The 23877-nt window shown below is 43.0% G+C and overlaps 2 protein-coding genes and 1 pseudogene across 3 annotated transcripts; 2 read left to right on the forward strand and 1 right to left on the reverse strand.

Annotated features, from left to right (window-relative positions):
- LOC135556925 (myelin regulatory factor-like) overlaps positions 1-12543 on the forward strand; it is a 133092-nt pseudogene extending 120549 nt beyond the window's left edge.
- Positions 12544-13472: 929 nt separating this feature from the next.
- Positions 13473-16928, forward strand: LOC135556755 (transmembrane protein 258-like). Its single transcript, XM_064990178.1, has 4 exons — positions 13473-13557; positions 14060-14169; positions 15923-16052; positions 16777-16928. Exons 1-3 carry the CDS (start codon positions 13555-13557, stop codon positions 16047-16049), a joined length of 240 nt encoding a protein of 79 aa, XP_064846250.1. The 5' UTR covers positions 13473-13554; the 3' UTR covers positions 16050-16052; positions 16777-16928.
- A 1124-nt stretch (positions 16929-18052) lies between these two features.
- Positions 18053-23377, reverse strand: LOC135556753 (transmembrane protein 138-like). 2 transcript variants are annotated; one of them, XM_064990177.1, is made up of 6 exons: positions 23258-23377; positions 22072-22489; positions 19834-20056; positions 19521-19692; positions 19301-19376; positions 18053-19027 (listed from the first exon to the last, which is right to left on the reverse strand). In XM_064990177.1, exons 3-6 carry the CDS (start codon positions 19959-19961, stop codon positions 18915-18917), a joined length of 489 nt encoding a protein of 162 aa, XP_064846249.1. In that variant the 5' UTR covers positions 19962-20056; positions 22072-22489; positions 23258-23377; the 3' UTR covers positions 18053-18914. The 2 variants fall into 2 exon arrangements, with proteins under 2 accessions (XP_064846249.1, XP_064846248.1); XM_064990176.1 differs by having other exon boundaries at positions 22072-23377.
- Between the last annotated feature and the right edge of the window lie 500 nt (positions 23378-23877).

Consider the following 23877-nt stretch of genomic DNA (forward strand, 5'->3'; position numbering starts at 1 on the left):
TTTGATATGAGTCTGGAAGGAGAGTTTACAGTCTAGCCAGACACCTAGGTACTTATAGATGTCCACATATTCAAGGTCGGAACCATCCAGGGTGGTGATGCTAGTCGGGCATGCGGGTGCAGGCAGCGATCGGTTGAAAAGCATGCATTTGGTTTTACTAGCGTTTAAGAGCAGTTGGAGGCCACGGAAGGAGTGTTGTATGGCATTGAAGCTCAATTGGAGGTTAGATAGCACAGTGTCCAAGGACGGGCCGGAAGTATATAGAATGGTGTTGTCTGCGTAGAGGTGGATCAGGGAATCGCCCGCAGCAAGAGCAACATCATTGATATATACAGAGAAAATTGAACCCTGTGGCACCCCCATAGAGACTGCCAGAGGACCGGACAGCATGCCCTCCGATTTGACACACTGAACTCTGTCTGCAAAGTAATTGGTGAACCAGGCAAGGCAGTCATCCGAAAAACCGAGGCTACTGAGTCTGCCGATAAGAATATGGTGATTGACAGAGTCGAAAGCCTTGGCGAGGTCGATGAAGACGGCTGCACAGTACTGTCTTTTATCGATGGCGGTTATGATATCGTTTAGTACCTTGAGTGTGGCTGAGGTGCACCCGTGACCGGCTCGGAAACCAGATTGCACAGCGGAGAAGGTACAGTGGGATTCGAAATGGTCAGTGACCTGTTTGTTGACTTGGCTTTCGAAGGCCTTAGATAGGCAGGGCAGGATGGATATAGGTCTGTAACAGTTTGGGTCCAGGGTGTCTCCCCCTTTGAAGAGGGGGATGACTGCGGCAGCTTTCCAATCCTTGGGGATCTCAGACGATATGAAAGAGAGGTTGAACAGGCTGGTAATAGGGGTTGCGACAATGGCGGCGGATAGTTTCAGAAATAGAGGGTCCAGATTGTCAAGCCCAGCTGATTTGTACGGGTCCAGGTTTTGCAGCTCTTTCAGAACATCTGCTATCTGGATTTGGGTAAAGGAGAACCTGGAGAGGCTTGGGCGAGGAGCTGCGGGGGGGCCGGGGCTGTTGGCCGAGGTTGGAGTAGCCAGGCGGAAGGCATGGCCAGCCGTTGAGAAATGCTTGTTGAAGTTTTCGATAATCATGGATTTATCGGTGGTGACCATGTTACCTAGCCTCAGTGCAGTGGGCAGCTGGGAGGAGGTGCTCTTGTTCTCCATGGACTTCACAGTGTCCCAGAACTTTTTGGAGTTGGAGCTACAGGATGCAAACTTCTGCCTGAAGAAGCTGGCCTTAGCTTTCCTGACTGACTGCGTGTATTGGTTCCTGACTTCCCTGAATAGTTGCATATCACGGGGACTATTCGATGCTATTGCAGTCCGCCACAGGATGTTTTTGTGCTGGTCGAGGGCAGTCAAGTCTGGAGTGAACCAAGGGCTGTATCTGTTCTTAGTTCTGCATTTTTTGAACGGAGCATGCTTATCTAAAATGGTGAGGAAGTTACTTTTAAAGAATGACCAGCCATCCTCAACTGACGGGATGAGGTCAATGTCCTTCCAGGATACCCGGGCCAGGTCGATTAGGAAGGCCTGCTCACAGAAGTGTTTTAGGGAGCGTTTGACAGTGATGAGGGGTGGTCGTTTGACCGCTGAGATCCTGGTTGAAGACGGCGGAGGTGTATTTGGAGGGCCAGTTGGTCAGGATGACGTCTATGAGGGTGCCCTTGCTTACAGAGGTAGGGTTGTACCTGGTGGGTTCCTTGATGATTTGTGTGAGATTGAGGGCATCTAGCTTAGATTGTAGGACTGCCGGGGTGTTAAGCATATCCCAGTTTAGGTCACCTAAAAGAACAAACTCTGAAGCTAGATGGGGGGCGATCAATTCACAAATGGTGTCCAGGGCACAGCTGGGAGCTGAGGGGGGTCGGTAGCAGGCGGCAACAGTGAGAGACTTATTTCTGGAGAGAGTAATTTTCAAAATTAGTAGTTCGAACTGTTTGGGTATGGACCTGGAAAGTATGACATTACTTTGCAGGCTATCTCTGCAGTAGACTGCAACTCCTCCCCCTTTGGCAGTTCTATCTTGACGGAAGATGTTATAGTTGGGTATGGAAATCTCTGAATTTTTGGTGGCCTTCCTGAGCCAGGATTCAGACACGGCAAGGACATCAGGGTTAGCAGAGCAGTGAAAAAGCAGTGAGTAAAACAAACTTAGGGAGGAGGCTTCTGATGTTGACATGCATGAAACCTAGGCTTTTTCGATCACAGAAGTCAACAAATGAGGGTGCCTGGGGACATGCAGGGCCTGGGTTTACCTCCACATCACCCGCGGCACAGAGAAGGAGTAGTATGAGGGTGCGGCTAAAGGCTATCAAAACTGGTCGCCTAGAGCGTTGGGGACAGAGAATAAGAGGAGCAGGTTTCTGGGCATGGTAGAATGTATTCAGGGCATAATGCGCGGACAGGGGTATGGTGGGGTGCGGGTACAGCGGAGGTAAGCCCAGGCACTGGGTGATGATGAGAGAGGTTATATCTCTGGACATGCTGGTTGAATGGTACATGGCCCATTCATAACCCATACATGACCCATCATAACCCTTACATAACCCATACATAACCCATATGTAACCTATATGTAACCCATACATAACCCATATGTAACCCTTACATAACCCATACATAACCCTTACATAACCCTTACATAACCCATACATAACCCATATGTAACCTATATGTAACCCATACATAACCCATACATAACCCATACATAACCCATATGTAACCTATATGTAACCCATACATAACCCATATATAACCCTTACATAACCCATACATAACCCTTACATAACCCTTACTTAACCCTTACATAACCCATACATAACCCATATGTAACCTATATGTAACCCATACATAACCCATACATAACCCATACATAACCTATACATGACCCATACATAACCTATACATAACCCATACGTAACCTATACATGACCCATACATAACCCATACATGACCCATACATAACCCATACATAACCCTTACATGACCCATACATAACCCATACATAACCCATACATGACCCATACATAACCCTTACATGACCCATACATAACCCATACATAACCCTTACATGTCCCATACATCACCCATACATAACCCATACATGACCCATACATAACCCTTACATAACCCATATGTAACCTATATGTAACCCTTACATAACCCATACATAACCCATATGTAACCTATACATAACCCTTACATAACCCATATGTAACCTATACATAACCCATACATGACCCATACATAGGCAGTGAGTAAACATTTCATAAACAACAAATATATCAACTTGCGTTTGTTGACAGAAGCATTCATGACACCAGTCTCTCTCCTCTCTCCTGTAGAGCTGAGTAGTCCGGGCAGCATCAACAAGAAGGCCAAGTCCAGGCCTGTGGACAAGGACGGACGCTACCGGAACCGTCTCAGCCACACCTCCGCCCCCATCTACCTGTCCAAGGCGAAGAGACCTGCCCCTGCCCCTGCAGGAGACCTGGAGGTTGTAGGGGGGCCCACGAACCGGCTGCCTGGACCGGGTGGGCCTGGAGGCCAACAGACCCTGCCTCGGAGACAACGCCGGGACAACACACACAGCAACACAGAGGAGGAAGCAGGGGAAATATCATCCCCTTCCCTTATAGATCTACACATCCTGGAGACAGACCAACACATCTCATCACACAACTGTCCCCATGCTGACAGCTGCAGGTGGGTCTTCCTGTGTGGTTCTTCTTTAGACTGGATGAGTCAAAATGTAGTTTCGACTGGAACGCAAAACCTTTGTGAAACACATTATATTTAAAGACGTTTGACATAACTGGACAGTTTTATCTCAATCTCTTCATTTCGAAGACTCAATCATGGACACTCTTACTGACGGTTAGTTGTGGGTGCTTAGCGTGATGTATTGTTGTCTTTACCTTCTTGACCTTTGTGCTGTTGTCTTGTGCCCAATAATGTTTGTACCATTGTTTTATTCTGCTAACATGTTGTTTTGCTACCATGCTGTGTTGTCATGTTGTGGTGCTACCATGTTGTGTTGCTACCATGCTGTGTTGTCATGTTGTGGTGCTACCATGCTGTGTTGTCATGTTGTGTTGCTACCATGCTGTGTTGTCATGTTTTGGTGCTACCATGCTGTGTTGTCATGTTGTGGTGCTACCATGCTGATTGTTATGTTTTATCTACAGCTATACCGTACCACTCTCAGCAATCAAGAACTCTTCCATGTCACAGATCACTCTACACATGATGTGAGTAGGCATGGTTACAGATCTCTCTCCATATGATGTGAGTAGCCATGGTTACAGATCACTCTACACATGATGTGAGTAGCCATGGTTACATATCACTCTCCATGTGATGTGAGTAGGCATGGTTACAGATCACTCTCCATATGATGTGAGTAGCCATGGTTACAGATCACTCTCCATATGATGTGAGTAGCCATGGTTACAGATCACTCTACACATGATGTGAGTAGCCATGGTTACAGATCACTCTCCATATGATGTGAGTAGCCATGGTTACAGATCACTCTACACATGATGTGAGTAGCCATGGTTACAGATCACTCTCCATATGATGTGAGTAGCCATGGTTACAGATCACTCTCCATATGATGTGAGTAGCCATGGTTACAGATCACTCTACACATGATGTGAGTAGCCATGGTTACAGATCACTCTACATATGATGTGAGTAGCCATGTTTACAGATCACTCTACACATGAAGTCCAGACCACAGGACATAAAACAACAAACCAACTCAGCTATCTACAGTCATGATGAAGTCCATGACGGCTGCATGTGTTTATTATGTAGTGGCCATCCTCAGTTCCTGTTTCTTCACAGTGATGTAACGACATGCCACCATTCTTCCCTCCGTCCTCAGTTCCTGTTTCTTCACAGTGTTGTAACGACCTGTCACCATCCTTCCCTCTGTCCTCAGTTCCTGTTTCTTCACAGTGTTGTAACGACCTGTCACCATCCTTCCCTCTGTCCTCAGTTCCTGTTTCTTCACAGTGTTGTAACGACCTGTCACCATCTTCACTCTGTCCTCAGTTCCTGTTTCTTCACAGTGTTGTAACGACCTGTCACCATCCTTCCCTCTGTCCTCAGTTCCAGCGCCAGTGTGTGGGTCAGACAGTGTGGGGCCACCAGAGGACGTCTGTGTCCTGACCACGCAGAGACAGAGCTTCACGCTGGAGAGAAAAAAGTCACTGAGGTACATCTATACACTTAATACATATATAACTTGTAAAAAGAGAAACGTCCTCTCATTGTCAACTGCGTTTATTTTCAGCAAACTTAACATGTGTAAATATTTGTATGAACAGAACAAGATTCAACAACTGAGACATAAACTGAACAAGTTCCAAGACATGTGACTAACAGAAATTGAATAATGTGTCCCTGAACAAAGGGGGTGTCGAAATCAAAAGTAAAAGTCAGTATTTGTTGTGGCCACCAGCTGCATTAATTACTGCAGTGCATCTCCTCCTCATGGACTGCACCAGATTTGCCAGTTCTTGCTGTGAGATGTTACCACACTATTCCACCAAGGCACCTGCAAGTTCCCGGACATTTCTGGGGGGAATGGCCCTAGCCCTCACCCTCCGATCCAACAGGTCCCAGACTTGCTCAATGGGATTGAGATCCGGGCTCTTCACTGGCCATAGCAGAACACTGACCTTCCTGTCTTGCAGGAAATAATTCACAGAACGAGCAGTATGGCTGGTGGCATTGTCATGCTGGAGGGTCATGTCAGGATGAGCCTGCAGGAAGGGTACCACATGAGGGAGGAGGATGTCTTCCCTGTAACGCACAGCGTTGAGATTGCCTGCAATGACAACAAGCTCAGTCCGATGATGCTGTGACACAGCGCCCCAGACCATGACGGACCCTCTACCTCCAAATCGATCCCGCTCCAGAGTACAGGCCTCAGTGTAACGCTCATTCCTTCGAAATGATAAACACGAATCCGACCATCACCCCTGGTGAGACAAAACCGCGACTCGTCAGTGAAGAGCACTTTTTGCCAGTCCTGTCTGGTCCAGCGATGGTGGGTTTGTGCCCATAGGCGACGTTGTTGCCGGTGATGTCTGGTGAGGATCTGCCTTACAACAGACCTACAAGACCTCAGTCCAGCCTCTCTCAGCCTATTGCAGACAGTCTGAGCACTGATGGAGGGATTGTGCGTTCCTGGTGTAACTTCGGCAGTTGTTGTTGCCATCCTGTATCTGTCCCGCAGGTGTGATGTTCGGATGTACCGATCCTGTGCAGGTGTTGTTACACGTGGTCTGCCACTGCGAGGATGATCAGCTGTCTGTCCTGTCTCCGTGTAGTGCTGTCTTAGGTATCTCACAGTGCAGACATTGTAATTCATTGACCTGGCCACATCTGCAGTTCTCATGCCTCCTTGCAGCATGCCTAAGGCACATTCACGCTGATTAGTTGGGACCCTGGGCATCTTTCATTTGGCGTTTTTCAGAGTCAGTAGAAAGGCCTCTTTAGTGTCCTAAGTTTTCATAACTGTGCCCTTAATTGCCTACAGTCTGTAAGCTGTTTGTGTCTTAACGACCGTTCCACAGGTGCATGTTCATTAATTGTTTACGGTTCATTGAACGAGCATGGGAAACGGTGTTTAAACCCTTTATAGTGAAGATCTGTGAAGTTATTTGGGATTTGTACCAATTATCTTTGAAAGACAGGGTCCTGAAAAAGGGCCGTTTATTTTTTTTTTGCTGAGTTTATTACTGACCAGGGTTCGGGGTTCGTTCTATTTCAACTAAGGAAGTAAACTGTAATTCCAATACTTTTCAAATGGACTGAGTTGACGATGAGCTGTCCAATTGACCCCGACCCTGTTGTTGATGACTTTGCTTATGGAGCTACTGACTGACCTCTTGACCTCTTTCTCCTCAGGGGACAGATCACCTGTGGCCAGTATCTGTCCTGTCATTCCAGGACGTGACCTATCACTTCAGAGTGGCCAAGTCTGTGAGTATTGACTCGATTATATTTGACCGTTAAAAAAAAAAAGAAAAAAAAAATTGATTTGAAGTTGCTTCATCTTCATCTTCTCCTTCTGGCAGAGTGAAGTGAGGTGTGGCGCAGAGGAGGAGAATGCATCCATCCCACCACCTCCATACTCTGACTTCAACTTCCTCATTCAAAGCAGCTGCGCATGAGAGGAGAAGGAACTAAGCATGCAAACTAGTTTGCTTGCTTTGAATCTAGCCTATCCCCTGACTCAGGGTTTCTTAAAGGGGGGAGGCCCTTTTGTCTACGTCCCCAGAGTCAGATGAACCCATTTTTATGTCTCCGCGTCCAGTATGAAGTCAGAGGTAGTTTTGCGAGCCAATGCTAACTAGCGTTAGCACAATGACTGGAAGTCTACAGGAACAGCTAGCATTCTAGCTGTTCTCATATAGCTCAATGACTGGAAGTCCACAGGAACAATTTAGCGACTTTCTTCATACTGCACGCAGAGACATAAAACTTCACGAGTTCATCTGACTCTGGGGAAGTAGATAAAATCCCAACTATCCCTTTAACTACTACACCTCCTATCCCATCCCTCTCTCTCTCTCTCTCTCTCTCTCTCTCTCTCTTCTATCCATCCTGTCCTGTATAGAAACATATCCACCAAACTACACCTCCTATCCCATCTCTCGCTCTCTCTCTCTCTCTCTCTCTCTCTCTCTCTCTCTCTCTCTCTCTCTCTCTCTCTCTGTCTCTCTCTCTCTCTCTCTGTCTCTCTCACCCTCTCTCTCTCTCTATCACCCTCTCTCTCTCTCTCTCTCTCTCTCTCTTCTATCCATCCTGTCCTGTATAGAAACATATCCACCAAACTACAGCCTCCTATGCACTTCATTGTATGAAACCTAGGTTTATGATAATGCTATAGTGTTATATTCTGCCTTATTAATCTTTGTGTAATTTATAATATCCATTTTCCTGAACTTGTTTTGTGTGTCCTGTCTCCTACTCTAACCATTCCTTATGACTGAAAACACAAACCCTGTGTTGAATGTATGGTTTAATACATTTGGTTCTAGTAAGAACACTGTATGTCAGCAGATGACAGGAGAGTCACATTTGACCTACATTCCGTTCTGGGCTGCTGTATGTCTTGACTTCCTGTCTGGATCCTCCCAGATGGCACCATAGTCAGTGGATTTGGATATACTACTGTAGAAGTTTGTCTCAAACATTATTTTGTCTATGCATTGCGGTAACGAAATCCCCCAGGTTTTCCAGAAATCCCGTTTGGAAGATTCCCGCAATCAGAAGTGACGAAATCTGAAACCTTCTCAAAACAGTATATTTGGAAAATCGGGGAATTTTGTGAAAGATACCAGAATTAAGTCTGCCCTATCTGTTCGAGCAGATCAACTGTTGCCCTACGAGGTTCGGAGGCTGCTGGTTTTCTGTTCTACCTGATCATTCATTACACACACCAAGTGTCCCAGGTCTAAATTAGTCCCCGATTAGAGGGGAAGAATGAACAGAGTTGATTTTGAGGGTGTTAGAGAAACTGAACTAAAAAGCAGCCTAGCAGAGAATCACCTGACTGGTTTGAGGTTTGCTCACTACCGTGGAGCCCAAACAAACTCTACGTCAGATCACTACGGATACATTCAGACCCCTGATTTATCTATACAGATAGCTGATGATCCAGCTACCCGTATAGCTAAGAAACGCTAAGAAACACATTTTAATTGAAATGCATTAAATCACAGGAGTATATCAAATCTACAAGACGTGAATGACTCAGCATGATAACTGGAGCATGATAAGACTGGAGCATGATAAGACTGGAGCATGATAAGACTGGAGCATGATAAGACTGGAGCATGATAACTGGAGCATGATAAGACTGGAGCATTATAACTGGAGCATGATAAGACTGATAAGACTGGAGATAAACTCAGATAACTGGAAACGGTAGACCACTGTATACACCATAGCTACAGAACCCATATTGTCTGTCTATGGTATACACTGTATTCTCTCAGCAGATACATTGTGTGCTCTGAAACACTGTACTGGAACCACAGAATTAGAATGACTCTGATTCTATGATTCTAATTCTATACACTGTACTGGAACCACAGAATTAGAATGACTCTGATTCTATGATTCTAATTCTATACACTGTACTGGGACCACAGAATTAGAATGACTCTGATTCTATGAGTCTATGATTCTAATTCTATACACTGTACTGGAACCACAGAATTAGAATGACTCTGATTCTATGATTCTAATTCTATACACTGTACTGGAACCACAGAATTAGAATGACTCTGATTCTATGATTCTAATTCTATACACTGTACTGGGACCACAGAATTAGAATGACTCTGATTCTATGATTCTAATTCTATACACTGTACTGGAACCACAGAATTAGAATGACTCTGATTCTATGATTCTAATTCTATACACTGTACTGGGACCACAGAATTAGAATGACTCTGATTCTATGATTCTAATTCTATACACTGTACTGGAACCACAGAATTAGAATGACTCTGATTCTATGATTCTAATTCTATACACTGTACTGGAACCACAGAATTAGAATGACTCTGATTCTATGATTCTAATTCTATACACTGTACTGGAACATTGGTATGCGCTGTATGCTGTAGAATCCCAGCAGCTGATAACGGCATTGATCAGGTCCAACAAGGGACGATATGTTACAAGAACACTGGACATTTTCACACTGTATCTCGCCCACTGGATGTAATAATGCTTAACCACTAAGCCAAATACAATGTGTGTTTAAGAAGTACTTTCTTAGCTATATATTTTCTGTTTTATTTTGTTTGAATGGTAGAAGATCAGAGAAGACTTTCTGCTCTGCATCGTGATGTTGATAGTCTCTCCAGACATATTTGATAGTCTCTCCCGTAGTCTCTCCAGACCTCTGCTTTGCCACAATTTTCAAATGCTCCAACTTAGGGTCTGGTTTTCAAGACTAGACAACACAAGTATTGACATCTGAACTGTGTATTTTTTAAACCGCTGGTGCCTTATCTTTCTCTATAAAACAGGAAAGCTGTCATCTTATCACCAGTCAGAAGCAGCTCATTGACTTGATTGAATGCTGTTCATGTCTGAGCTAATAGAGGCATCCATTTTGTGACCTGGGTCTTGTATAACCGAACAGGAAAGAAAGGGTTACCAGAGGTCACTCTAACATTCTCCTGAATGAGTCCAGAGGTCACTAACATTCTCCTGAATGAGTCCAGAGGCCACTAACATTCTCCTGAATGAGTCCAGAGGTCACTCTAACATTCTCCTGAATGAGTCCAGAGGTCACTCTAACACCTTCCTGAATGAGTCCAGAGGTCACTCTAACAACTTCCTGAATGAGTCCAGAGGTCACTCTAACTTTTTCCTGAATGAGTCCAGAGGTCACTCTAGCATTCTCCTGAATGAGTCCAGAGGTCACTCTAACATTCTCCTGAATGAGTCCAGAGGTCACTCTAACACCTTCCTGAATGAGTCTAGAGGTCACTCTAACATTCTCCTGAATGAGTCCAGAGGTCACTAACATTCTCCTGAATGAGTCCAGAGGTCACTCTAACATTCTCCTGAATGAGTCCAGAGGTCACTCTAACACCTTCCTGAATGAGTCTAGAGGTCACTCTAACATTCTCCTGAATGAGTCCAGAGGTCACTAACATTCTCCTGAATGAGTCCAGAGGTCACTCTAACACTCTCCTGAATGAGTCCAGAGGTCACTCTAACATTCTCCTGAATGAGTCCAGAGGTCACTCTAACATTCTCCTGAATGAGTCCAGAGGTCACTCTAACACCTTCCTGAATGAGTCCAGAGGTCACTCTAACACCTTCCTGAATGAGTCCAGAGGTCACTCTAACATTCTCCTGAATGAGTCCAGAGGTCACTCTAACATTCTCCTGAATGAGTCCAGAGGTCACTAACATTCTCCTGAATGAGTCCAGAGGTCACTCTAACATTCTCCTGAATGAGTTATAGATGTTGAACACTGTACTATAATATTATTCCGGCCTTTGCATTGATTGCTCTAAATCTGTGTAACACTTTTTGTCTTCCCCTCTCTGACGGGAAACAACACCCTGTCCCCGAAGTCATGTTTATCTCCTCTGGAAAGGGTTTTCCAGATGTCCTCTGTTATTGTCTTTCCCTTTCCTCACTGACCTCCCCTCTTTCATATACTATCGACCATGTTCCCCATATGTCGTAACTATACACTACTTATTATATACATGTGTGATGAAGGGCCCTTTGGACATCTGGTATCTGAATGCCTCAAGTTAACAAAGTATTCTGATCAGGTGTGTTGAAACAGGTGTATTGAACACAGTCCCTCTAAGATCAGGTGTGTTGAAGATCTCACCTGACATGTTGTGTCATGAGAAATATGAATTTTAAAAAACAAAATCAAATGAATATATTTCATTGAACATGACAAAGTATAAAGACATTGTACTATACTGTATTACCATGTTGACATACATGAGTACAGTGTAATATTTTAGCTTATTATAATGCACCGCCAGCCTTTACAGTAAAACCAGCATAGCATTGTATATATCAACTGATTTATGCTCTCTTGGGTGGTTCCATCTGGTTCCAACTGGTTCCAACTGGTTCCAAATGGTTCCAACTGGTTTCAAATGGTTCCAACTGGTTTCAAATTGTTCCAACGGGTTTCAAATGGTTTCAAATGGTTCCAAATGGTTCCAAGTGGTTTCAACTGGTTCCAACTGGTTTCAAATGGTATAGAAATTCATGAAATGTTACTGTGTAGCTTCATTTTGTAACAATGTATGCTCCTTTTTATGTTATTTTAGTTATATCATTATTACTGTTGTTACTCTATCCTTGTTGTTGTTGTTGTTATATTATTCATATGTAAACATTGTTATGCTATATTATGAAACTCTGTGCCAATCAAAATCGCTATTCGGCTTTTACCTGTCTCACTGGATAAGAAAACACACACACAGAGAGAGAGAGAGAGGGAGAGAGTGAGAGAGTAGAGAATTGAAGGAGTTTGTCTGGTGGGAGTCCGTGATGTCATCGGACTCCATCTTGCTTGAGAAACAGCAGAGACCTAAAGAGGAAAGGCCATCCTGTATCACACCCTGTCACACCTGGACCACCGATTGAGATGTGGCTTTTGTTAAGGAAATCGGGTGTTTTAATGACACTTTAAATCTTTACTTCATTTTTAAAAATACGTTTATCCTATTACTCTAATTCTTATGGCTTAAAGCCCTTCAGAGCACTAAAATACTTAATGAAAGCATAAATACCCCTCCTTTATTCACCTCTATACTATTCCTGTTCCTGCTTTTAAAGTCCTCCCTATAAATGTGTGATTTTTAGTATTACCTCTTACTTTATTTTTAATACACGATCATTACATTTATTTTGGAACCTTTGCTGTTTTGTATTTTTTTTGTGTTAAAGAGCATGTTGTCATAATATGAATGCAGTGAATAAAATATTGATTGAAAACAAAATGTGTATTTTGGTTGGTTGATGGGATGGCCATGGGAAGTTTAGGTCTACATATTTTATTGTAGAAGAGAGAGAGAGGGTGAGAGACAGAGAGAGAGACAGAGAGAGAGAGAGAGAGAGAGAGAGAGAGAGAGAGAGAGAGAGACAGAGAGAGGGACAGAGAGAGAGGTTGAGAGAGAAACAGAGAGAGAGAGAGAGAGAGGGTGAGAGACAGAGAGCGAGAGAGAAATAGGCTGAAATTAGATCAAACAGACCCACAAAGAAATTGAAAACAAATCAAACATTGATAAACTCCCATATCTGTTGGGCAAAATATTGCAGTGCGCCATCACAGCAGCAAGATTTGTGGTCCGTTGCCTTGAGAGAAGGGAAACCAGTGGAGAACAAACAAGATTGTAAACACAACCTATATTTATCTGTTAATTCATTTTCCCTTTCATAGTTCAACTATTTGCACATCGTTACAACACTGTACATGACATTTGGAATGTCTATATTCTATTAAAACTTTTGTGAGTGTAATTCTTTGGCAATGCAAACACGTTTCCCATGCCAATACAGCCCTTTGCATTGAATTTTTGCATTAAATGTAATTGAAAGAGAAAGAGAGACAGTGTGCATCACAGCAGCACGATATGTGACCTGCTGCCACAAGAAAAGGGCAACCAGTAAAGAACAAAAACACCATTGTAAATACCACCCATATTTATGTTTATTTATTTTCCATTTTAACCATTTGCAGAGAGAGAGAGAGAGAGAGAGAGAGAGAGAGAGAGAGAGAGAGAGAGATTAGATCCCACTAGCACAAAATCGTTTCAGTTAAAGGAATACCTTTGGGAATAAACCAATGAATAAATCAACTATGGATTTGGAGTGAAAGTGTTTTTCTCCAGCCCGCTAGGTGGCGGCCAAGGGTTTTTATGTTGTCTAGAGAACCTCTGGAGAACTGACGTGGCTCTTTCCTCTTTGGTTCTGCAGTAGGAGCAAGCAAGCAACAACTCAACAAAATGGTAAGGGATTTGTATCTAATGCACGGTTTTCTAAGAATAACGTGAATATGAAATGCTGCTTATAGCTACGTAATGCCATTTGTTCTAATGAAAACCTGACAGTTAATTGATTAAAATGGTTGAAGCGAGACATTTCCGTTGTTGCAATGGATATAGCTTTGTTAGCCAACATTGGCTTGTCATTCGACGTTATGTTTGTAGCTATCAGTTCATCGAATAACAGTAAATATGTTTTGATGGGAATACAGTAACTATGTTAAATAACTGAGCAATAAACATCCAGCCACAGACGTTTCCAGGGGAGACTATATCTTATTAAAATGTCATGATAGTCAGTCGATAAGCTGGTTGATGTGTACCTAATTAATTATATTCATGGAGCTAGTCATTTTCAACCCAAACATTTGTTTTCTTTATAAATGTGGAATATCGTCCTGATATCCTAAAGCAGAAACACACAGTGAGTGAATCTCTCCATTTGTCTCTGTGGTTCTTCCACCAGGAGCTGGAGGCCATGACCAGATACACCAGTCCGGTGAACCCAGCAGTCTTCCCCCACCTCACTGTGGTCCTACTGGCTATCGGGATGTTCTTCACTGCGTGGTTCTTTGTGTATCCTTCCACGGCCGTCTATCGTCATGGTGACCGGTTTATTTTGACCATGAATTGTGACCGTTTATCGTCATAGTGACCGTGAATCGTGACCGTCTATCGTCATGGTGACCGGTTTATTTTGACCGTGAATCGTGGCCCTCTATCGTCATGGTGACCGGTTTATTTTGACCGTGAATCGTGGCCGTCTATCATCATAGTGACCGTGAATCGTGGCCGTCTATCGTCAGTGACCGTGAATCGTGGCCGTTTATTTTGGCTGAGTATGAAGGCTTCTGTTCCAGCCCAGTACTAATGTCAACTAATGCTCCTTTTGGTTTATTGGATTGAAGAACATTGATAAAAACCAGCTTAACGGTGTGCAGCATTCAGACCCCTTCTCTTTTTACACATTTTGTTACATTAGACTTTATTCTAAAATTGATTCAAAAAATACATTCTCAATCTACACACAATACCCCATAATGACAAAGCAAAAACAGGTTTAGAACATTTTGCAAATGTATATAAATTTAAAAAATGTAAAAAAATAAATTTAAAAAAATTATTTACATAAGTGTTCAGACCCTTTGTGATGAGACTCGAAATTGAGCTTAGGTGCATCCTGTTTCCATTGATCATTCTTGAGATGTTTCTACAACTTGAAGCCCAACTGTGGTAAATTCAATTGATTCATGATTTGGAAAAGGCACACAACTGGGGCGGCAGGGTAGCCTATTGGTTAGAGTGTTGGACTAGTAACCGGAAGTTTGCAAGTTCAAATCCCCGAGCTGACAAGGTACAAATCTGTCGTTCTAACACTGAACAAGGCAGTTAACCCACTGTTCCTAGGCCGTCATTGAAAATAAGAATTTGTTCTTAACTGACTTGCCTAGTTAAAAAGGTTAAATAAAGGTCAAATAAATAAATATAAGGTCCCACAGTTCATGTCAGAGCAAAAACCAAGCAATGAGGTCAAAGGAATTGTCCATAGAGCTCCGAGACAATATTGTGTTCAAGGCACAGATCTGGGGAAGTGTACCAAAAAAGGTGTGCGGAGGCCACTGTTCTTGGGGACCTTCATCATTCTTAAATGGAAGACGTTTGGAACCATCAAGCAATCTGGGGAGAATGGCCTTGGTCAGGGAGGTGACCAAGAACCTGATGGTCACTCTAGAGTTTCTCTGTGGAGATGGGAGAACCATCTCTGCAACACTTACCATAAAGGCCTGATTGGTGAGAGACCAGACGGAAGCCGCCACTCAGTAAAAGGCATGACAGCACGCTTGGATTTTCCCAGAAGGCACCTAAAAGACTCTGACCATGAGAAACAACAATTCTCTGGTCTGATAGAAACAAGCGGGCTCTTTGGCCTGAATCGTGGCCATCTATCTGCAAGGTGACCTTACATTTACTTATGTAAATGTGATATTTCAGTTAATTAATTTGTAAACATTTCTAAAACTGTTTTTTTTGCTTCGTCATTATGGGGTATTGTGTGTAGATGGGGGGGGGGGACTATTGAATCCACTTTTAGAATTAAGCCTGTAACATAAATGTGGGAAAAAGGGTCTGAATGCTTTCCAAATGCGCTGTACATGGATTGACTGAGATGTGACATTCTAAACAAAAAAACTGAAGTAGACTAAATGTATTTAACGAGATGAGTTAATGCAGAATTGGCTTCTTTTTTTGGGGGGGTTCAAAATGCCGTTTTGAGACCAACCGATCTCAGCGTTCCCTGTTTTGTTTAACACCTTAACTTTTCTCTCAGCTACGAGGTAACGTCCACTAAATACACCAGAGACGTGTTCAAGGAGCTGCTCATCTCCCTGGTGGCGTCGCTCTTCATGGGCTTCGGAGTGCTGTTTCTGTTACTATGGGTCGGCATCTATGTCTGACGGGTAAGGAAGTGATCATGGCGGCTCTTCTTTAAAAATGTGGCTGCAGGAGCCTAGCGGTTAAAACGTTGGGACGGGAACCGAAAAAGTTTTTAATCCCCGAACCCGGCAAGGTGGAAAAATCTGCTGTTCATCCCTTGAGTAAGGCCGTTAACAACAACAACTGCTCCCTGGGTTGCCGATTTTCTTATTTTTAAGGCAGCTCCCTAACCTCTCTGATTCAGAAGGGTTGGGTTAAATGTTTCGGTGGAATGCTTTTGTTGTGCAACTGACTAGGTATCCTTGTTTGTGATTGCTGAAAAAAAAACATGAATGGCTCTTTCGAGGACATGACCCATAAGAGTTGGCAAGATGTCTGAGTCTGGAGACGTGTGCAACACTCAACAATACAAATCAGAACCATTTTAGAAAACAGAGACTCACGTGATATGACATTATCACAAACAAGAGCGTGTGACGCAAGAGGCTGCAAGAATCACACCGGTAGGCGACTGAGATTGCGGCTCTCTCTAGCGACGTGCTATCTGCGTGACAAATCTCAAATAGTTGTGCCTCTAATCTTTGTTCCTGTCATAAATTACCCTTATGGTCATGTCCCTAGATCTACCTTTTTAAAGTTAACTCATTCACCATAGTGTTTTGTCTTTTCTTCTCCCTGTGTGTGTGTGTGTGTGTGTGTGTGTGTGTGTGTGTGTGTGTGTGTGTGTGTGTGTGTGTGTCCCGTTAGATTGTTAGATTAATACAGAAGAACATTCCAGTGGAACAGGAGAAGGATATGAAATGGGCTCCACTACAAGATGGTTATGGATTGGATTGCACTGTGGGGGGCTGTGGATTGGGGTGACCTTTCAATAAATAAAAAGAGCCATTTGTACAAAACTGCATAGTATTTTTTTCTGGTGAAATTTGGACAATTCTTCTGGATTGACTTGCTGTTTTTAAATTTTTTTTTATAGGATTGTAGCATTAGTGATACTGTCCCCATAGTATGCTGACCCAGAGGCATCTTCAAAGTAGACTGTGTTAAGAATTTACGCTGTTAACCTATTGCTTTCATCGAGTGTCCGTCCAATCAGGGAGGAGAGGCAGGAAAGGAAGCGGTTTAGAATTGAGTCGGTCAACTACAACAGAACACTGACTAATCTTTCGGAGGAGACGAGGAAACATGGTGTTTGTATGAAAACTCTCCTCCACTCGCAAGTTCATCAGGCAAATGACATTTTACAAAAGTGTCCAATAACTAATAAAGCTGGACATTTTAGATCTAATGATATGTAGCATACTGTTTTACCTCAGGTACGTGATTTTTACTTTCCAGAAGAAGAGTTTTGAATCCACTGTGAAGGACACAACTATACTATTAAGGGGAGGACCTTTACATTCACCTACTGACTTGACACTCCTCGATCACTTATCTAGTTCCGGGTCACGGAGGAGAGCCGGACAGGATGGGTGAGAATCTCCCATTGTATTGAAGCCTGTATGTCAGTGATTGCAGTTGATTTGGGACTGTTTTGATAGCGTAACTAGTAATATTTATAAAGTGGTGACTGGTCAGGCCTAGATCCTAACGACAAGGCCACTGGCTGTACCTTCAACAGACCACAAGATACAGATCTGTCTAAGGCCCAGGGGGGTGGGGTGAATTACATTTCAGAGCACTGGGACCTATTTGTGGAGGCTATTCTGTGAGAAGTGGTGCCTTGAAACCCAGATGAATCTTTGGAGGGAAAATTTAATTCCTCACTCTCTAGCCTGGTGCTGGATGATCAGCCTGGTATTTTATAGCATAAAACAGATCTGGATTTCAGGCTAACATTCCACTCTGCCGAGAAGAAGTAGCGTCATACCCAAGACGACTCGAGGCTGTAGTCACTGCCAAAGGTGCTTCAACACAAAGTATTGAGTAAAAGGGTCATATGGACACAAGAGTGGAACGATAGCACAGGTCTGGATTTCAGACGAGCTATTGTGTAGTTAAATGATGTTATCGTCATAGTAAGTGGGGTTACTTCCTTTATGTTTTGGCCATTTAAAATTCAGATGAGTTAAGAAAACAAAATCCACAGAGAACCGGCATTTTTTTTGATAAAATAAAAAATATATAAAAGTGTTGGATTGACAATTTGAACTTTGTAAACAGCACATCTTATCTACAGGACAAACTGAACCAGAGGCTCCATTCAATGTGCAGTGCAGAAGATCAGCATTATAGCGTAGACTTCCTTCACGGTAAACGTCGCTCTCAACAGGAAATGACCTTGATGCTACAACACAGACTGGATTGAGTCGAGCCCCGGGACTTTCCCTCTCTCACCTGAGAGGGAACCAGTAACAACTCTTATACACTGTTGTTCACAGAGCCAGGCGTGCATTCCCCATTTAGTGCACTATATTAGGGAATAGGATGCAATTTGGGAAGCTATATTTATTCCATCTTAGTAAAAACACTAAATTAATAGCTGTCATTATGAATGTACTGTTTTTTAAGGAAGGAAAGTCTGCCTCAGATTGTCCTTTAGTGTCTTGTCTTCTTGTTACAACATTAGTCCATATTATTGTAGTGTGGTACATTGACTTGATCCATCCTGCTGTACAAACCCATCGCAGTTTCTCACTTTTCCGTCAGCTCCATCCTAGCCCCGAGTCATTTTCAGTTGGGCAAACAGTTTTGAAGCAGGAAAACAATAATGGTAACTTCTTATTGGACAAGGCCAGGGAGTCCCTCCCTGTTTCAGTGTCATGCCTAACGAACATGGCTCACCCAGGCAAGTGAGTCACCACAGAGCCTGGCAGTCCTCGCCTGGTAATAAGTCCTTTTGGGGGGGGGGGGGGGGTGTAATTGTTCCTTCCATTTCCTCCTCCTCACTGACGAGCTCTGGCGAAGGCATCCCTCAGCCAGACAGAGTCCTGATACAGCCGTGGGTCGCCCAGACACTCTGCTGTCCGTTTGTAAACGTAGAAATACAACACTGCAGCTGTGGAATAGAACACAAGTTACACAACTCACAAACTAAAATAAATTAACATGTTGTTTAGTATTAGTCTCGTGAAAAACGCTACATTAACTAAGTAGTCTCGTAAAAAACGCTACGTTAACTAAGTAGTCTCGTGAAAACGCTACGTTAACTAAGTAGTCTCGTGAAAAGAAGCAACCGCGTATTACGCCTCAACAGGCCGATACACAAGGCTGAATAAACCTAAGTCATGCTGGCAAGAGACCAGGTCTTTCTTTTCATCAGAGAACTTACCAACTCTCTGGAAGACGAAGAGGACACTCAGGCCGTTCGTCCAGATGAAACGATTCGATTCCAGCCATCTCAGGTTCTAAAAAAAAAAAGCAAACAAAATAATAGCAGACGTGATCAAATGTTTATAAAAAATAAAAAAAAAGAACAGGTGGGAATTAATGTCCCTTTTTCTGCTGACAGTTACTGTATAATCGTTTTGTGTGTTTGTTTCTGCACGTACCACTACCCAGCAGTGAAAGGAGATGCTGAGAGTGAGGTAGATGGCAGACAGCACCAGCAAGCCTTTAAACCTCTCCAGTAGCAGAGAGACCAGACCGACCTGGAACACGTACGTGTTGAACATCATCAGCAGAATGATGATCACGTTGAACAGGATGGCTATATCCTGGATACTGGAACACACAGGTTATAAAAACACAGTTACAATCCCAGTAAGAACATCTAACAAAAATGTAAGTAAAATAACTAGCTATTAAATATAATGTAAAAAAATATAATAATATTTTTAATAACTACAAAAACAATGTACATACATGAACAGCACTAGCTGGATGACGGGCGCTGCCCTGAGCAGCTCGCTGAAGGAGTTGACGAACAGGTCATAGGTCAGCAGACCTAGCTGGACCAGAAGGACCAGCGAGTAGTTGTTGGTCTGGAGCATGCTAGGGGGTAAGTCTGGCTACATAGCCCAGGAACACCTGCACACAGCTGGGATGAACTTCACACGTTCACAGCCTCTAGCTTCTCAGTCTCCGGCTGCGTTTACAGACAGACCAAGTATGATACAATTTTATCTCCAGTAATTGGTCTTTTAAACAATCAGATCAGCCCTGAAAACAAATCAAAACAAATAAAGCCGAATTGGGCTGCCTGTGTCGCTCCGTAGTGACAGCTATCCGAGGGGACACTACGACTAAAGCTAGCCAGCTGCACATTCCGGCTCAGGCTTCATCCGTACTACAACGGTGGATATTGCTCGTCCGCCTGCTGCTAACGCTAGCAGATTTATAACTGCGCTTGCGTGGTTGAACGCCGCACTCTTCATTGGGACAAAATGTTGAAACGTCAAGCCAGGGGAGAATCAGTGCTGCTAAGTCGAACACGGAACTCTTCATTTGAGATAACGCTGAGACATCAATCCGCGGGAGAATCAGTGCCACATTTTTATTTGTGCCAAAATGAAAGTAGTTATCTTATGAATTCAGCAGGCTACGGTGTGAAATAGGCTTTTAGAAATGTCTTCTTTATTTGATTACTTATTGTTAACGTCGTCGGTGGGATGTGCTTCTCAACCCACAAGCACCTTTTCAAGGTTGCAAACGGGTGAGGGACCAAAAAGGTGACACTTTTTTGTTGTTGTGCTGAAACACGCAGAAAAAAAATCCCTGCTAGGAGGAAATGCAAGTTTTAACTAATTAAACAACACAGAATATGATCTACACGATCTTTCAGTCTGTGTGTAAAATACAAAGTGGTTCATGTTGAACCGAACTCATAGCTAAAAAAATTGTAAAGAAAGCAATCCAATGTTATTTGTTGCCTAGACTTCACTGCAAATGACACTCAAAGTCTTAAGAAAAAAACAACATATTTCCCACTTTAAAAAAATATACTAATAATAATAATAATATATCCCATTTAGCAGACGCTTTTGTCCAAAGCGACTTACAAGTCGGCTGGGGCCACTACTTTTACATATGGGTGGTCCCAGCGGGAATCGAACCCACGACGCTTGGCGTTGCAAGCGCCATGCTCTACCGACTGAGCCATACTAGTTGAATAAGACATGGGAGAGATGGGGAATTTTGTCAAAGACATTTATTTATAGACCAATACAAAATCAGTAGCGGATTTAGGTACGGGCGACATGGGCAGCTGCTCAGAGGGGCACGTTGCCGTGGGCAGCGCTGATATGGGGGGTTCGCCCAAGGCGGCATACAAGCTAGAACCGCCACATACACCTTGAAACAAATAGCCAAACCGAAAACTGCAGACAAATGCTTTGTTCTTAACTGACTTGCCTAGTTAAGTAAAAAAAAAAAAAAAACTATTCGTTATCGTTCAGGGGACGCGCTGCTGTAACTGGCAAGCTGTCTTTCCAGAGCGCACGCTGATGCTGTAACTAGTAAATTGGTTGCCTCTGCTTTGCATTCTGTTGTTATGTAAACGATTGGCTGAGTCTTGGATACAGCCAGTATTGCATCACTTGTTCACTTACGGCCAGTAGTGAGCCCCCCCACATCCCACATCCCACATCCCACATCCCACACCTCTCTCACTGGATCTACACGAATCACGAAGGTCACCTATTTTGGGATTCAAAACCACGAATTTTGCCAAAAGGTGACTAGTTTGCATTCCTGCTCCCCCCCTCCCCACACCAATCGATAAAACAATTGTATTAAGTCATCTGCAAGTTGTACTGTGCGTGAAGTTTAAAATGCATTCTGTTATTACTAAATATGTAACGTGATAGATATTTTAACATGAATATATCTTTAACACACACAAAAACAAAATGTGATTAATAAAATATTTTGTATCGGTTGTCTACCTCAAACGAAGGAGATGAGCCTCAGCTCGGGGCTCAGATACTTCATTCAGGATAAACGGAGTAAGCTGCCCGGGGGCAGTTTAGCACTGAAGGACTTGTTGCCGACATTAAAATGTACCTGGCTAAAAGGTGAGCCACTTTTGTGGAACCGGTTATTCTGAGTTGAACTCAGAGTTGACCAAAGTTAACTCGCTAACTCCTCAAACCACATACTTACTATAGGGCTCTGGATTTCAGTCAGTCGACCGTCCGGTTGCTAGCCCTTCAGGCTCCCTGGCTCCCCACCTTGAGCCTGGTAACCAGCTTTACTTTGGTTTCCACAATCCACTGATGTTTAGATGCCTTTAAATCTTCATTTAGTTTTTATAAAACATTCATTCAACTCCTAATTACAGTAAATTCCATGTTCTGTTAAAAAAAACTCAAGAGGTCCTTCCATCTTCTTCGTTCCTATGCAATTTCACCAGTGTTCAGGGACGTAGGCTGTGTGCTTGTCATCCAGGCAGAGAGCCCTTCAGTCCTAAATCTGCTGGTAGCCAAACTGAACAGATGGGACTGGAGTCACTTTGAGATGAGAATACAAGACAGGTTTTCAGCTTCATCATGATCTTCCCAATCTAGCTATCTAGTCCTCCCTGAAATGAGATGTGAAGAGTTGTTTAAAATGGTTGGTTTAGGTTTGGACAAGGATTCTGCCATATGGATTTAAAATGATAAAAACGTCTTGACAATAGTATTTCAGAGCTAAAGACACCCTAACCATTCTCCCTGCTGTCCTCCCGTTATTCTGGTCAAGAGCCAAAGCGCTGTGTAACTAGTAAACGCAAAGTAGTGTGAACTAAACCTGTTACACAGGTAAACAGCCAAGGAGAGGTCACGGTAAGGATTACAGATTAAAGAAAAGGATGTGCCAAATGGCATCCTATTGACTAACGCAATTATTTCGTAGTCACGCGGGTGTCTGTGTAGTAGACACCCCTCACCGTCTGTTGTCATTTCTTGGCTGCCATCCATTCTAAACTGACGTTACGCCAAGCTAATTTTAGCTGACTAGCATCAAACGTTGTTGTTCGCATGATCTAGGAATCAGAATCAAGCCTAGCGAGAGCCAAAACAAAACACTTCGGCAATTAACCTCACAATTATTACAGACGGACTATTAGCTAGCTAACTAGTTAAATTTTAAATGATAAGTAGTGTAACGTTAACGTTCGTAAAATACAATACTGAGTTACAAAACGAACATTAGCTAGGGACCCGAACAAATATCAAGCATGCTAGCTAATTAGCATGCTCCGATAAGGGGGGAAAACGAACAGTATTATTCAACACTATCATCGGCGCTGAAGTTTGCTTTTTACAACAAAATAAAACATAAAATAAAAACGTATAATGAATTTTACCTTTTTTTTTTACGGTTGGACGAAGTATTGAGCAGTCACCGTAGTCTAGTTCATTAGCTAGCTTAAGCCAAAGGCCGTGTTTGCTTTGCGGGCTTTTCTTCGAATACCATGGAAACGCCATTTCCGTCCTGAAACCCGGAAATAAATCCCCTCTCGTTCGTTCAGCCATCCCCATGGTAACAAGATGAATCGGAAAAAAGAATAGGACATTTTTGGAATTATAACGTCTTCAAAAAATAAGGTCTTGAGGTTAACAGGTTTAGGAGATCGTATACGTTTTGTTTTGTTCTATGAGATAATAGCAGTCAGTTAACGTTACCTTAATGAATTATGAAGCCTTTGTGTTTTTAAAAAAATTTTTTTTAATTACATATATTCTTTAAAATGCACAAACACTAATGCTAGCCGATGAAGATTCTCATAGAACAAAACGTATAAAATACCCTAAGCCTGTGTTTACCACCGACTTTATTTTCGGCATTCATTTCTCCCCATAACCTTTAGAGGGGGAAGGGGGTAGTTTTCTCGTGTGGGTAAAATACCGCCCTCTCCATCCTGGTCATGGATAGAAGGAATACCGATTTTTGTAAAATTGTACGTCATACTCCCGTTCACTCAAA

Source organism: Oncorhynchus masou, chromosome 15 (assembly GCF_036934945.1).
Source record: "Oncorhynchus masou masou isolate Uvic2021 chromosome 15, UVic_Omas_1.1, whole genome shotgun sequence".
Lineage (NCBI taxonomy): Eukaryota > Metazoa > Chordata > Actinopteri > Salmoniformes > Salmonidae > Oncorhynchus > Oncorhynchus masou.